At 55.4% G+C, this 13,699-nt stretch overlaps 4 protein-coding genes across 4 annotated transcripts; 1 reads left to right on the forward strand and 3 right to left on the reverse strand.

Moving 5' to 3' along the window:
• Positions 1-1,407: 1,407 nt before the first annotated feature.
• Positions 1,408-4,096, reverse strand: PG985_011916 (uncharacterized protein; the record flags this gene model as incomplete). The annotated part of the gene is made up of 2 exons (XM_066831683.1): positions 1,408-3,255; positions 3,299-4,096. 2 exons carry the CDS (start codon positions 4,094-4,096, stop codon positions 1,408-1,410), a joined length of 2,646 nt encoding a protein of 881 aa, XP_066679733.1.
• A 1,409-nt stretch (positions 4,097-5,505) lies between these two features.
• On the forward strand, positions 5,506-6,582 carry PG985_011917 (Cytochrome b5 reductase 4; the record flags this gene model as incomplete). Its single annotated transcript, XM_066831684.1, has 1 exon — positions 5,506-6,582. The coding sequence occupies one exon, from the start codon at positions 5,506-5,508 to the stop codon at positions 6,580-6,582; it is 1,077 nt and encodes a 358-aa protein (XP_066679734.1).
• Positions 6,583-7,143: 561 nt separating this feature from the next.
• Positions 7,144-9,782, reverse strand: PG985_011918 (campothecin resistance conferring; the record flags this gene model as incomplete). The annotated part of the gene is made up of 4 exons (XM_066831685.1): positions 7,144-9,438; positions 9,472-9,585; positions 9,619-9,659; positions 9,746-9,782. 4 exons carry the CDS (start codon positions 9,780-9,782, stop codon positions 7,144-7,146), a joined length of 2,487 nt encoding a protein of 828 aa, XP_066679735.1.
• A 1,526-nt stretch (positions 9,783-11,308) lies between these two features.
• Positions 11,309-13,257, reverse strand: PG985_011919 (uncharacterized protein; the record flags this gene model as incomplete). The annotated part of the gene is made up of 4 exons (XM_066831686.1): positions 11,309-11,589; positions 11,651-12,846; positions 12,926-13,116; positions 13,243-13,257. 4 exons carry the CDS (start codon positions 13,255-13,257, stop codon positions 11,309-11,311), a joined length of 1,683 nt encoding a protein of 560 aa, XP_066679736.1.
• Between the last annotated feature and the right edge of the window lie 442 nt (positions 13,258-13,699).

Below are 13,699 nucleotides of genomic sequence, written 5' to 3' on the forward strand. Positions count from 1 at the left end.
ACCTATCCACCACAGCAAAAAGAATCAACAATGCAACCGACGAAAAATGCAAAAGAAAGGGTCTTGCCGGGGATCGAACCCGGGACCTCTCGCATGATAGCATCAGGGTGAACCCTAAGCGAGAATTATACCACTAAACCACAAGACCGAAACCCTTAACAGCTGTTGCTGTTGCTGAAAGAAAGCGCCGCTAGCGGTGCTCATATTCGTCGGGTTTTGGTTGCGGTGAGTTGGGAAATTGAGGGCCCGAAATCAGGGTGGGCGACGGGTCAGTCTCGGGATCCCCTTTTTTGGCGATTTGGATTTGGGAGGCCCCCTTTCATCTTTGGTCGGTTCGGTTCTCGACCAGCCTAAAAGTATGGTCGGGATCCTCTTCTCGGCCCTCACCGACAATTTTTTTAATCAGTGCCCAATAATGGAGCTTGCGACAGTTTCAGTTTGATCTATGTATTACTGATGAATCTCAATTGTGCAACAGACATAGCTCGGCTAACAATTGTTGATCCGTTCAAATTTTGGCGGTTGAATTTTATAGCCGCCTCGAAGATATTCACTTAACTAGTCGTGGACTTCGAAAAACACATGTACAGTCGAAAAGGTTTATTGGAGCAGTGTATCGAAGTTATGTAAACGGTAGAGGCGAGTAAAGCTAGTAGTAGATATATACGTCTTTCGTCAAGCTGAGAGTCTAGTAGTATATACTGTCTACTCCGATTCGTATCTCTTGATGATCGCCTTGCGGCTTGGCAGGGTCCTTCGTCTTCATCGTCGTCCACGCCCCCGCTCGCCCCCTGACGCACGACCCAGGCCCTGCTCTATGCTGAGATCTCTTGTAATCCTCATTTGCTTCTCTTTGAACCAGCCTTGCAACCACCGCGTCTTTCGGACGGGGCACCGTAAAAAAGGGGAGGGGGTATCTAAACACTAAGAAATAGTAGCTATATGCCAAAGTAATTGATTTCGATCATGGTTGTTTGTATGTGTGTGTATGTGATGTTGTGCTGCTCGCTTGTTTGCTTTGCGTGTGCCGAGGTTGGTCGCCGGAGGCTTGTCCGTTGGCTGGCCTATGTATGTATGCATAAAAACAGAAAACGCATTTCCGTCCCATCTTTTCTAGATGAGGGGTATCCAGTTGCTGATACATAACGCGACAAAGAAGAGTAGAGCTCAAAGAACGGAAAAACTATAGTGTGTGCCTTATCGATGACGGCAACACTGAATGCAAAGTAGAACGCCAGGGTCGCCGCCATATGCTGATATGCTGACCGATATGCCGACCGAATCATGTCCAAACGTGAAAAAGGGAAAAGAGAAACATAAACGCGCTCGATAGAAGTGGCTTCGTAGAGCTTCCAGAGCCGTGCGGATGTTTCCAACCAACTGCCACCCGTTGGAAAGTCTGGTCCTTTAGGCGCGCTCCATGGGATTGGTTTCTGGGTTCCATCCTGCTAACCTCGGGGTTATGGGAGCATTGGGGCCCGTGGCTTCCTCTTCGAGGTTGATCGTATCATCGGGATCAAAGTCAAAGCTGATGCTAGTTTGCGTGGTGTCTTCGTCTTCGTCTTCGTCCGCGTCCGGAGCAAGCACACGGGGGCCTGGGATCTCGACCTCATAGGGACGCACGCTGTACTCTAGCGCTTTCTTGCCCTCCTTGATCAACTCTTCGGTCCAGTCCATACATCGCTTTATGCTTTGGTTGATCTTTTGGGAGTCGATCAAGAGTTGCTGATGCTTGGTAAGGTCGAGTTGGAGACGCTTTTCATCCTTTCTCCCGTATTTTTCGTCCTTCTCTTCCAACATACTGGCGCTCAGATCACCATCATCGGAAGCCGTGTCGTCGTCATCCGTTAAAGAGTCGCCCTCTTCCGGTCCGTCTCCAGGCTCTTCACCCTCGCTCAGATCAGAGAGCACTTCCTGATCATCGCCGCCGTTCGCCGACCCTGTCTCAGAAGGAGCATGGGTGGAATCAGCAACTGGCATCAGGGACAGTCGTCCAGCGCGAGACAGCCGCTTGAACCGACGCAGTTCGGCAGTTTGTTTTCGAAGCTCCCGTTCCAAGGTACGGTTGATGGCTTCCAGAGAGGCATTGGTGATTTGAAGGTCTTGTACCTTGCGCTCACGCCGGGCATTGGCAACGAGGTCACTCACGGGCTCCGCCTCGTGTGTGGATTTGGTAGGGCTCTGGACACCCGAGTGCGTCTCTGACTGATCGTCATCTACCGTAGACAACGTTTCGTCGGGGTCGTCGCCCAAATCCTCGGCGGCCTGTATTATGGAGGCTAACGTCAACGGGGGAGGGTTCAAAGCAGCATCAATTGAAGGCGATGCTGGCCCAGATGAGATCCATGAGTGCCTCGATGGTTCTCCCGTAACCAAGCTCCCCGACACCATGCTGCTGGAGCGCGAATGGCTTTTACGAGATGTAACGGTACTTGACCGGCGTAGCATTGCCGGAGAGGGTCCAAGAACTGGTGGCGAAGCCGCCTGTGGCCGGTTATTCGCCGAGGAGGCGAGGTTGTTATTCCTGGACGGTGCCGAGGAAGGTTGCTGGACAGACCTGATGGGAGACATCGGTCGTTGGTTTGCAGAGATCTCCTGCGAGCCTGGTCTAGGCCTACTTGTAGGTGCAGTCCTTGAGGTCGTGGAGATCACTGAGCCAGGCCGAGATGAACTGCCAGGGTGACTTTTGGGAAGCTCGGGCAAGCCATTGGCATACATAAACTTGCCGGACAGACTATCCTGCGACGAAGTATGTGTCATGGCAGGTGATCCAGGCGGCTGGTTTGCCTTATTGTTGTTGTTATTGTCAACGGCACTGCCATTGGCATGAAAGAAGGTCGGGGCTTTAGCCAATACCGGCCTTGCTACAGGGGCAGCTTGCTGGTGGTGCTTGGAGCCTTTCGCATCACTGGCGTAGAAGAACTTGGCGTCGGGGTCATCTTGCCGCAGTTGCGCCTTCGCCTCGTTTGGTATGGAGCTGAACGTGACGGATGATCTTTTGGGGTATTCGCCACGCAAAGGCGAGGATGGTGCACCCACGCCAGACCGCCCGTCATGATCCCACCCGTCGGCGCTCCGTTCAGGGTTCGGTGTACCATTGGGAGTAGTACTCGCGCTGTTTACCCGACTCTGCCTCTTCCCGGATCTCGGTGTAATATTGCTGCTGAGAAGAGAGGGACCCTCCTCCTCTGCCTGTGTAGTAGTTGTTCGGGCTGAGAGCCCATTGGCGACGGAGCCGGCAATCGGAGGACGCGGCTGCGTGCGCGCGAGCGGTGTGCGGGTTTTGGCAGGCACCGACGCCGTCGAGGGAGCCTTGGAGGCGATCTTGGGCGTCAGGGGCACTCTGCCAACATTCGATGCCCGGGCGGTACCAGCACTGAGGGTGGGCATGCGTGCGGTGCCATTGGTATTGGTGCCCGACGTTCGGGTCGAGGGGCATCCTTCCTGGTTTTGATATGGAAGAATGTTGAGTCATTTGTGGAGCATGTTGATCTCTCGATCTCAGCGCCGATGTCGTGGTAGCATGCGAAGAAGTCGAGGTGCGAGAGCTGTTGGAGGTGGTCGAGGCGGGCGAGAGGACGACAGCTGGGCTGCGCTCCGGTGCGGAGGACCTCGATGGAGCCGAGTTGAGATTCAGGGGCGCAGGTCGGGGAGCGGCTGTTCTCGATGATGCGGCTGCTGCGGCTGCGAGACGAGGATTTCTGGTAACGGTGGTGGTGATTACAGGAGGTCGCGAGGTAGCAGTAGATGCCGAAGTTCGCTGGGGACGTTGGGAGTCGGAGGAGGATGGGGGTTGTTGTTTTAGGGCGCCAGGCTTCCTACTAGTAGTGTTGTTGTTGTTTGTGGCCGTGACCGTCGAGCTGGAGACGGCAGATTGGCGCGACGATGGGCGGGGCTTGGACGTCAAAGTCGAAGAGGCCGCGGCTGCACTGGTGGCGGTGGGAGCCGACGAGGAGCGGGCAGAGGAGGAAGCGGTCGAGGGGATTATGCTTCTCCTGCTGCTGACGGTCCGCAGTTTGGGTTGGGTGAGCCTATTGTTGTTGTCGTCTTCCTTTACGGTCGTGAGTTTGGAGACGTTTGGGTTAAGGGCGCGCATCTTCCTGCCCGGCTGGCCGGCGAGTCGAGTCGAGTCGAAGTCGTCTCAACTCTCAAGGCCAAACCAAAACCCAAAAGAGGTACAAACCAGTAGTAAAGTTGGTGGTAAAGTACTTCCGGTTTTGTAGCGAGGAAAGCAATCAATCAATGTTGCAGGTGGACTTGCTCGGTCGCTCTCCAAAAGGGTTTCCGGGCTTAAGCTTAGCGGGGGCAGTCCCTGAATCTGGCAAGGCGGCCTGTCACTGAGATTGACATGACCCGAAATTAATAAGTAGGATTAGAATTAACGGCTGGGTATGTATGGCCTGTACGATCAGGAGGGATTGGAGTCAAAAGATGGCTTCAAAAACTGCAAGAATTGATAATGGATCTAGGTATTGATGTAAAAGGTAGGTAAGGGTAAGTATCGCTCTGTTGGACATGTAGGATTGGATTCCAAGACAGTGTTTCTCCATGTAAACAACCCAATCCCAAACAGCACGCAATTCCGGATGGCCGTTATGCCCATGTCTTATTTTTAGTCACCGCCAAAACCGCAGTCCGGTCATTTTCGCTGGCGCTGCGAGATTTGTTTATTCATGCGTATTTCATATATCATTTTGTGCTGGCTGTCTCCCCCGCAGTCTGGGTAGGAAATCCCAGCACCAACACAGGGAACGAAAATGCGGGAGTGAGTGATCAAATGGGGGGAAATGATCGCCTACGACGCTTAGCGCATTCGCCTGCAGGTTCTCGGGTCTTAATATCGGATGGTACTCGTGCCATTCTCACTTTGGGGTTGGGGGGCCATAGGAAGTTGGGATTATAGGCCCGGCCCGAAATCTTCAAGCGTATCTATCGCGAACTCTGCTGAGCAATTTCGCCCTTTGTGCACTTGCATCTCGTAAGGAACCCGACATGCTGGCGCCCGTAGAAACCGGGTTGATGGGGTCAATTGGAAGTGTTTGCTCATTCGTTGTTCGTCAAAAAGGTCGTTTGAGGGGTGGTTCGACAAACATGTTGACTGGCTGGTTCACTGCCTGCCTGCTTGCCCAGTTACTTCTCGAGATGTACAAATGTTAGTGCAGGTTCATGCACGTCTGGCATTGATATCAGATGTAAATTCATCAGCCCTGATTACGGTTTATGTACAGCGAACAAGCACTATTCCCAGGCCTAACCCTGCACCTGGCGAATGGCGCTACTCGCAGCTACCGACTTCCGCTGGTCGCAATCATTCGAGGTGGGGAGACCAATTGCTGACAATCCTATCACAGGCCTTGCAAGCCTGCCTGCCACCAAACCCCCCATGCATAATTCCTTCGGTTATCGACGTTACTGAACTTGGACTGGGCCTGCCTGCAGCATCCGGATCTGGGAAGGAAAAGAACCCACGCCCACCACGCGCACCACCGCACTGCAACGGCGACAATGGCTCTCGTTGGTCTATCTCTCGTTCTGGCATCCGTCGTCTGGGTCGTATTCAGCCGGCCTCCGTTTCTCCAGAGGTGGCTCGCTACCCTCTGGCCCTCCTCCTCGCCCCGTCCTCCTCCACAGATCGATCAGCCCCCGCGAGATCATGACGCGCCCCGCGCGGGTCAAGAACAGGAAGGTGGTGAGGCAGTGAAGTCACCAGTGACCATCACCACCACCTCTGCCGACGATGGCGCTTCCGGCACACTGGCGCCGCCCACGGTCGAGGAGCCGCCCTCTTCCCAGACGACGCCGAAAGCAGCCGCCGCGAAGCCTTCGCCCGACAGCAGCGTCCCTTCCTTCTCGCTCTCGTCGTCGCCCGGGTCGAACTCCTCCACCCCGAAGCTCGTCGCACCTCCCGCCTCGGCCGCCGCCGTAGCGCGCAGCAACGCCGCCGCCATGCCACCGCCCGCGCCGCCGACCTTCTCGGCGCCCGTGATCCCAGACCCCTCCTTCTCCACGCCCGCGACTTCCGCCTCCGCCATGATGCCGCCGCCCCCGCGCCCGCCGACGCTCAACAACCTGAACCCCGCCGCGACCTCGCGCAACGCCAACCTCGCAGCCCCCAACAGCTTCGCCCGCGCCGCGCGGCAGCCGGGGACCTCGACCCTCGCGCCGCCGCCGACGCACAGCAGCGTGCCCGCGAAGCCCTCGCGCAAAGTGATGCTGGAGCCGGGCCACTCCCCGCTGGACTGGGCGCGCCTCGCCCAGTCGCCCACCTCGGACCTGCGCAACCTGCCGGCCGGCACCCCCTACCTCAAGGTGACCCCCAGCCAGCTCAAGACCATGACGGGCCGCCGCGGCAAGGACGCCTGGACCGCCCTCGGCGGCCGCGTCTACAACATCACGCCCTACGTCGCCTTCCACCCGGGCGGCGGCCCCGAGCTGCTGCGCTGCGCCGGCCGCGACGGCACGCGCCTCTTCGGCGAGATCCACCCCTGGGTCAACTACGAGGGCATGCTGGCCAGCTGCATGATCGGCATGCTCGTCGAGGAGGGCGAGGAAAAGAAGTCCGACATGGACGACATGGACTGAGCTCGAGAGGCAGAGACGCGAAGAGGCATGGGCAAGACGCGGCCACACAAGCCTGCGTGTGCGTGTGTGCCTGAGCGACTGTAGTGGATTGGCCGGCCCCTTGCGGGATAACGCATACGCGTGGCACAAGGCCACTACAGAAGTCTCGCAAATGGCTATCGCGTGTACAACGCAGGATTGTAGGTACTCGGGAGCCTTTGGGCCTCAACTGGCCATCTGGCTATCAGAGTCCGGTGATCGTGGGGGTTGCTCATCCTCGTCGTCAATGCTAGACATATGTTGCAAATCAGGGGCCTCAGACCCCAGGTAGCTATGAGTTGTCTCTGGAGCACATATAGCGCGAAATCTGCATTTGGAGTCTTGGTTATAGAAGGAGCATGAGCATGAGCATCGGCATGAGCATCGGCATTGGTATTGGTATTGGTATTAGCATGGCATTGTTGATCCGGAATAGGAAGCTACCGCGATATGATAGACGCATAGATACCCATAGGCAATCTAGTTTTTCTACAGGCAGAGTTGTTTGTTCGCCACTCCATGGGATGGCACCCAGTAAATGAATTATCGCTTCCTGAACCGGAACCGCAGCTCGTCCTCGCTCTCGTCATCCTCGTCACTAGCCGGGATGGCAATCGTTTTCGACCGCTTGGCCGGCTGCTCTTTTGGAGGGGGCGCAGCCGCTGGCCGCTTCGTCGATGTGCGTAACGAGGACTGCGTAGTCCGCTGAGACCGCTGCGATTGTTGGTCGGAGCTCGTCTTCTGCGTTGCCGCGCCTCTCGTGCTTCTACTCCGCGTCGATGCGGAAAAGACGATATCATCGTCTTCATCATCCTCCATCATACCATCAGCGGCTTCGGCTTCAGCGTTTGCTACCCCTGAACGCCCTAGTGGGGGTGGTGTAGGGCTAATCGTGTTGTTGCGCCTTGTGCTCTGGGACTCTCTGAATGTGGTCATCGTGTTCATATTGCTGTTCTGACTTCGCTTCTCCTTTTCCCTGCGCCTTTGCGTGTCGTTGTCTTCGAGCCAGTAGCTGTCGCCGATGCCAGCTGTCTTGGCCTTCACCTCGTCACACCCGACAATGATTCGTTGCGGAGGTCGGGCAGCGCCAACAGCGCCTTTGGGTTGGAACCTCTTGTAGTTCCTCAGCCCGTTCCATCTGGGGTCCCATCGCCCGTCCGCAATGTCCTGGTCTCTCGATCGCACAAGTGGTGCTGCTTGCCGAAGCTCCATGGGCTCCCCTATCTGTAGGCGACGGATCTCCGCCAGGTCCACATCTTCGGGCGCCAACTTCAATTCTGCTCGCTCGGCAGCTGCGCGTGCGTCCTCTTCTTCGCGGTGCTTATTTGCCAGTTCAAGGATGTCAATCTCCTGGTTTTTCTTGGCACCTCTTGCTTTGCTCTTCACCGCAGGCCGCTCAGTCGTAGTTTTCGCGCTTTGCGCTGGCCGTGGGGCAGGATCCTCGCCGGCCTCTATACGCCGGCGCTTCAACAGCGCGGCGCCTGGCGCGAACTCTTCCATCAAGTCCACACTGGGCGCTGGTCGCTTCCGCTGAGAGCGCAGTGGCATTGGAGCCGGCTCCTCTGGCGCATCACTTTCCACCTCTTGCGAAACAAATAGACCACCCTGTGATTCCGCAGCACTGGCAGGCACGGGAACTGATGCGGGAACGGATGATGGTGTATTATCAACGACGCTGTCCTGCATCTCGTCATCACTGGAGTCATCTCTGACGAAGCCTTTGAAGCGGCTGGTAACCGATCGAACAGGTCGTCTGCGTGTCATGCTCGGCTGTGAGCCGGAGCCAGATCCTTCAGCTTCGCCATCCGTAGGGACTTGGGAAGTCGGCCGACTTTGCGCGGCTGGCTGCTGTGGTGGTTGGATTGGCTTCCGCGCAACTACCTCAGGGGCACGCCTCAGGACACTGGCATCGCTTCCTAAAATAGCATCGAGAAACTCTTTCTGGTCAATCATGCGATAATCCAAATCCACAGCAACAGCTGCCTGGAATTCGGAGTACCATTGCTGTATGTCCTCGTTTTCCGGAGTCTGTGGTAGGAATTTGACGACCAGTGCGCCTCTGCCCTCGTTGCCATTGACCCCTGCCCCCTTTTCGCCTGCAAGACCCCTAACTCGACGAACGAAATCGTCGGGTGATGTTTCGTGTAGAATTACTTCTTCATACAGAGCCTTGCCTTTGCCATTGGTTATAGGGCCAAGCAAGCTGTCGTACTGGCCTCGGTCGTAGAAGAGGAATGTGTAGCCCTCAAACAGCTCTGCTCTAGCCGAGTTTGGCGCAAATGCCTGGGCAGGTCTGGAAGTCGGTTCGTTGCCGGCCGGAGGCAAATGCTGCATAGCCTCAGGCCAGTTGCCCTGAAAATCGGTCTCCAAGATGCTCCTATCCACGCCATCATCCGATCGCTCAGGGGTCGCGGCGGCGACAATAGCGTCGGGGAACGTATAATCGACAACATGCCGGCCGTTAATGAGTGCCTGTAGCCCCTTTGACGTATTGCGCTTTCTCGACACAACGTGGGTGGTTTGTCGGACGTCGTACTCGGAAATGAACTTGATGTCGAGCTGCTCCAGGTTCTGGCGCAGCTTGCCGAGGGGGTCGTCTTGTAGTTGTTTCTTCGTAAACGAATAGCTCAAGACGACCGGGAACCAGGTGATCTTGAACTTGTTGGGGAAGCTCCCCATTTGCAGAGTGCTACTGTCTTGGTTGATGACATACGTTTCGCCCTTGATCTTGTGTTCGTTGATCGTGGTACCTAATTTGGAGCCGAGATCCTCGACGGTGACCTTGGAGCGACTGAGTAGGGATTGCTGAAGCCGAGACAGGCATCTTAGCGGAAGTTGCTACAGGATCAGCGATTGAAGAGGGCAGCTTACCGAGTCGCCCTGCTTGACAGGATCAACTTGAATGGTGACATGTTTCCTCGATACCGTGTTGGCTTTCGGGCCCTTGATCGCAAGCTGTCCGGCTTCCCGGTCGTTAGCAGAGGCCTATATGTTTGATGGGTTTGCATATTTCCTTACGTTCTGCGACGGTGCGGCCAAAAAGGTAGCGTTTGCCTGGCCTAAGCCAGAGTCGCTTACCTGCAGCGAGTCAGCTACGTGCGTTCGTACAACCAAGACATGTCCGCAACAGATAGATGATCCGTACCTTCGAAAGCCTCGCCTTCGTTCTCCAGTAGCCACATGGCGACGGTACTCTTGCTGGTCCTCTTGTTGCGCGCGCTGTTGGTCGCGTCGCGTAAGAACTGGTGAATTGAGGACCTTTGGATGACGTTGGAGCTACCAAAAGTGGGGAGCCCTTCTGTCCCACCAAGGCACTGGCCAACGCGCTCAGGACGCCTGTACACGTGATGCACCCACCCCCGAATCCCCAATACTCCAGCTGCTGATCCCCAAACCAGCTTCTTGCTCGGTTCACGTTGACGACAAACTGCTTATTTTGATCTCTCCCATCAACCGGCCCATTGATTATGTGCGTCAATGTTTTTGTACACATTTCTCTATGTTGTGATTTCAAAAATGCACCTCTGCACCATACTTAGCATGTTCGAAGTTCAGTCCTTCGTACCTTAGTAAGTTATGATATGAAGTGCATAGTTCAAGGTCCTTTCCTCGCGCAATAACCCTTCTCCACAATATCTCAGTCTTGTCACTGCACCACTGTACCAAAACGATGCAGTATGATCAGTCAGGCATACTCGGTTCATAGCAGCTTATGTAGTTAGGCCTTGAGTATCTGCCCATCCCTCTCTCGTCAAATTGCTCATTGTGTCACTTATTTCCTTGGGGATTGGGTTGGTATCGACGTGCGTAGCCAGCAAGCACGATCTAAGTGATCAGGATCAAGCGGAAATGGGCATGTAGTCTGATGATGAGCTTAAGACTTGCTCCTCCATCTTTGGCATAAGACTCGGAATAGTAGAGTCAGAACCAAACCCGGTTTGTCACCCCATAGCCAAAGAACACCAACGATCCAAATACTGAAAACTAGAGTCGCACCTACTCGTCAGCTCACAACACCGCAACGCAGGGAGTGAGTGGTCTGCGTCCCGTAGGAAATGTTGGGATCCACAACACCGCCAATGTATATTGTTACACGTACGAGGTGAGCCGGCAGGCAGGGAAGGTAATATACCAATCGTGCATGCGCATATTGAGGACTGCTGCGCGTCCCGTACGAGACAGCAGCAAATCTCAGGCTATATCAGGCGTGATGAGCATATCATCTTCGGTTGGGTCGCACCGCCACCTCTAATCTCATGCGATATCCGTGCATCAGTTCGTTATCGCACGACACGTCTCACCTTGCTTGACGCATTGCATTGGTGGATAGGGTTGCGCTGGCCTGAAATATATCCACATTTTCCATGATGGACTCTGCCTATTCACGGCAGATACCAATGCAATGCAATGCCCATCAATAAGTGTACGTGTACAGGTAGCGTGGTCCGACCAAGCCGGCACTAGTTAGCATCATTCAATGACGGAGAGAGAAAACATATATAAGAAGAGTCGGCTTCAATTGACCGGATATTACAACACCTGAACGCTCGCTATGCTAACTGAACTACCCAAGGCTTTCTTTTGATTCTTCCCTCGACAGAATGCTCCTTCCCTCCCAAACTCCACGCCATATGCTTTATATATACATGGTTTTTGTATGTTTCTTTTCTTCAGGGTATCATATTTGAATGTGTGTTGGGGGGTGGGCTTAGATCTCAGTGTGTTGAGTCTCGGCACCAGAGTTGTGGCCGCTCTCCTCGTGAGCAGAGCCCTTGACACCCTCGGGGGCCTTGCTGCCGTCCCACTTGGAAGATCCAATGGGGTTGACGCGGAGGATGTGCATGGTGTCAATCTCCTCCAAGCTGCGGTCCTTGGTCTCAATCACGAAGAAGAAGACGAAGATGACCAGAGCAACACAGCATCCGGCAAAGACAAGACCGTACCAGTAGTCGATCTTGTCGGTGATGAATCGGGTGAAGAAAGAGATCACTGAAAATCGCAGAATTAGTAAAAGTTCAGCGGGCTATATTGTGAGGAGAGGGTAGCTTACTGAAGTTCCAGAACCAGTTGCTCATGGTGGCAAGAGCCATGCAAGGAGCACGGTACTTGGCAGGGTACAGCTCGGCGACGACGGCCCAGACCAGAGGTCCCCAGGTGATGGCGAAGGCAGCGATGGCAAGGCAAGAGAAGACGATAAGGACAGCGCCAGCCTCGGGGGTGTTGGAGGGAGTAATGGGGTCCAAGACGAATTGACCGACGAAAGCGTAGATGAAGAAGCAGATGGCCATCCAGGCGGCGCCAACCATCAGAGCAGGGCGGCGACCACAGTTCTGAATGACCCAGAGACCGAAGATGGTGCAAATGACGTTGACGGTACCGAGGATGATCTGGGTGACATAGGGGTCCTTAAGACCAGTAGCGGAGAAGATGGTTACTCCGTAGTAGAAGAAGAAGTTGGCGCCAGTAAGTTGCTGACCGGCCTGAAGAACAACACCGACGACGGTACGGTAGGCCATGCGGGGACCAGTGAAGGCCTCGTACCACTTAGTATCAGCGCCAGCCTTCTCCTCCTCGAGCTTGACACGAATTTGGGTGATCTGGTCGTTGACAGACTTGTCGTCAGGAGCGACACCGCCAAGGCGGGCGATGGTAGCACGGGCCTCTTTCTCTCTACCGTTGCGGTAGGCAAAGCGGGGAGACTCGGGCAGGAACAGGATACCGACACCAAGGACGAGGGCCCAGGCGAAACCGAGGGCGTTGGTGATTCTCCAGGCGGCGCTGCCCTCGTTGTCGAGGTTCTTGTGGGTGCCCCAGTTGACCATGTTAGAGGTCCAGATACCGAGGGTGATGAACAGCTGGTAGGTCGAGACCAGGACACCACGAATGATGGCCGGGGAAGACTCGGACTGGTACATGGGGACGACGACACTGAGAGAACCAATCGACATACCGGTCACGAGACGACCGATAGCGAACTGGTACCAAGCATCCTGGGAGGCGATTTCGATAATAATACCGACACACGACCACAGAGCGGAAAGGGAGATGGCAAGGCGACGGCCCAGGGAGTCGGCAATCTTTCCGGCGATCAAGGCACCGATCATGCAGCCGACTGGCAGGAGACCCGTGATAGTACCCTGGCGAGCGGCGCTGAATGTGTATTTACCGGCGTCGTCTCCTTCGGTCTGGTATTCACCGAATCGGCGACCGAAGTCGTGCATTTGGAAGAAACCGGAAATCTGACCACTGTAGCCATCTGTATTAGTCTATGACTCGCTTGTTGTTGTCTGGGGATGCTGTTGGGGTTGAACTGGTGAATGCGTACCTGACATATCCGAACATGAAGCCACCGATACTGGCGACTACACCCAGGAAGACGGCAATGAAGGTGACCTTCTGGGAGGCGGCCGGGTTGCTGGCGCCAGTGCTGGGCCCGGCGACGGGGGGCCTTTTCGCCATGACTGGCGTTTTTCTTGAGGAACGGCATCGTTGTCTTGACTTTCGATGTGTAAAGCTCTGGAAGCTGAAGTATCAAAGCCACTGAGGTGGATAGAGCTGATGGGAAAAGAGCTTCCTGGAGAAGGAGGAGTTTGGGGATATATAAAGAAATCGTGGGAGAAGTGGTCACCCCACAAAACCTACTATTCGTTCCCCCATGGTACCTCCCGAGGAGTCGGGCAGACCTGGCCAGGCGAGGTCGAAAGACTCTGGAAGTTTTCACATCGCGAGCAGGTTTCCGTCTACACCCGCAATTTCCATGGTGAGACCCGCGTTCACCCCACGCGACTCGCGAGGAGGAGCGCCGAGCCCCAGGGTAAATCTCCGTTGAGGGTGTGGTTCGCCATGTCCACAGTGTACAGTCCCAGGTACCGCGGGCCTGAGCAAGTCTGAGCAGGTCTGGAGGAAAAAGGGAGACATCGGAAACTCTTGGGACCCACCGCGATTTATGGGGCCTGGGTTGTTATGTCGTGCGATCGTAGGCCTACGATCAGGCGGCTTCTGGGCGTAACAGGCGGGCGACAGCGAGAGTCAGCGGCCTAGCCGGAGTGTCCGGATTTCTGTAAAAGCGTCGTCACAGAGGGTCCCCACCGGCAACCGG

This window comes from Apiospora marii (assembly GCF_038362585.1).
Source record: "Apiospora marii strain CBS 49790 chromosome Unknown utg000009l_segment0_segment0, whole genome shotgun sequence".
Classification (NCBI taxonomy): Eukaryota; Fungi; Ascomycota; class Sordariomycetes; order Amphisphaeriales; family Apiosporaceae; genus Apiospora; species Apiospora marii.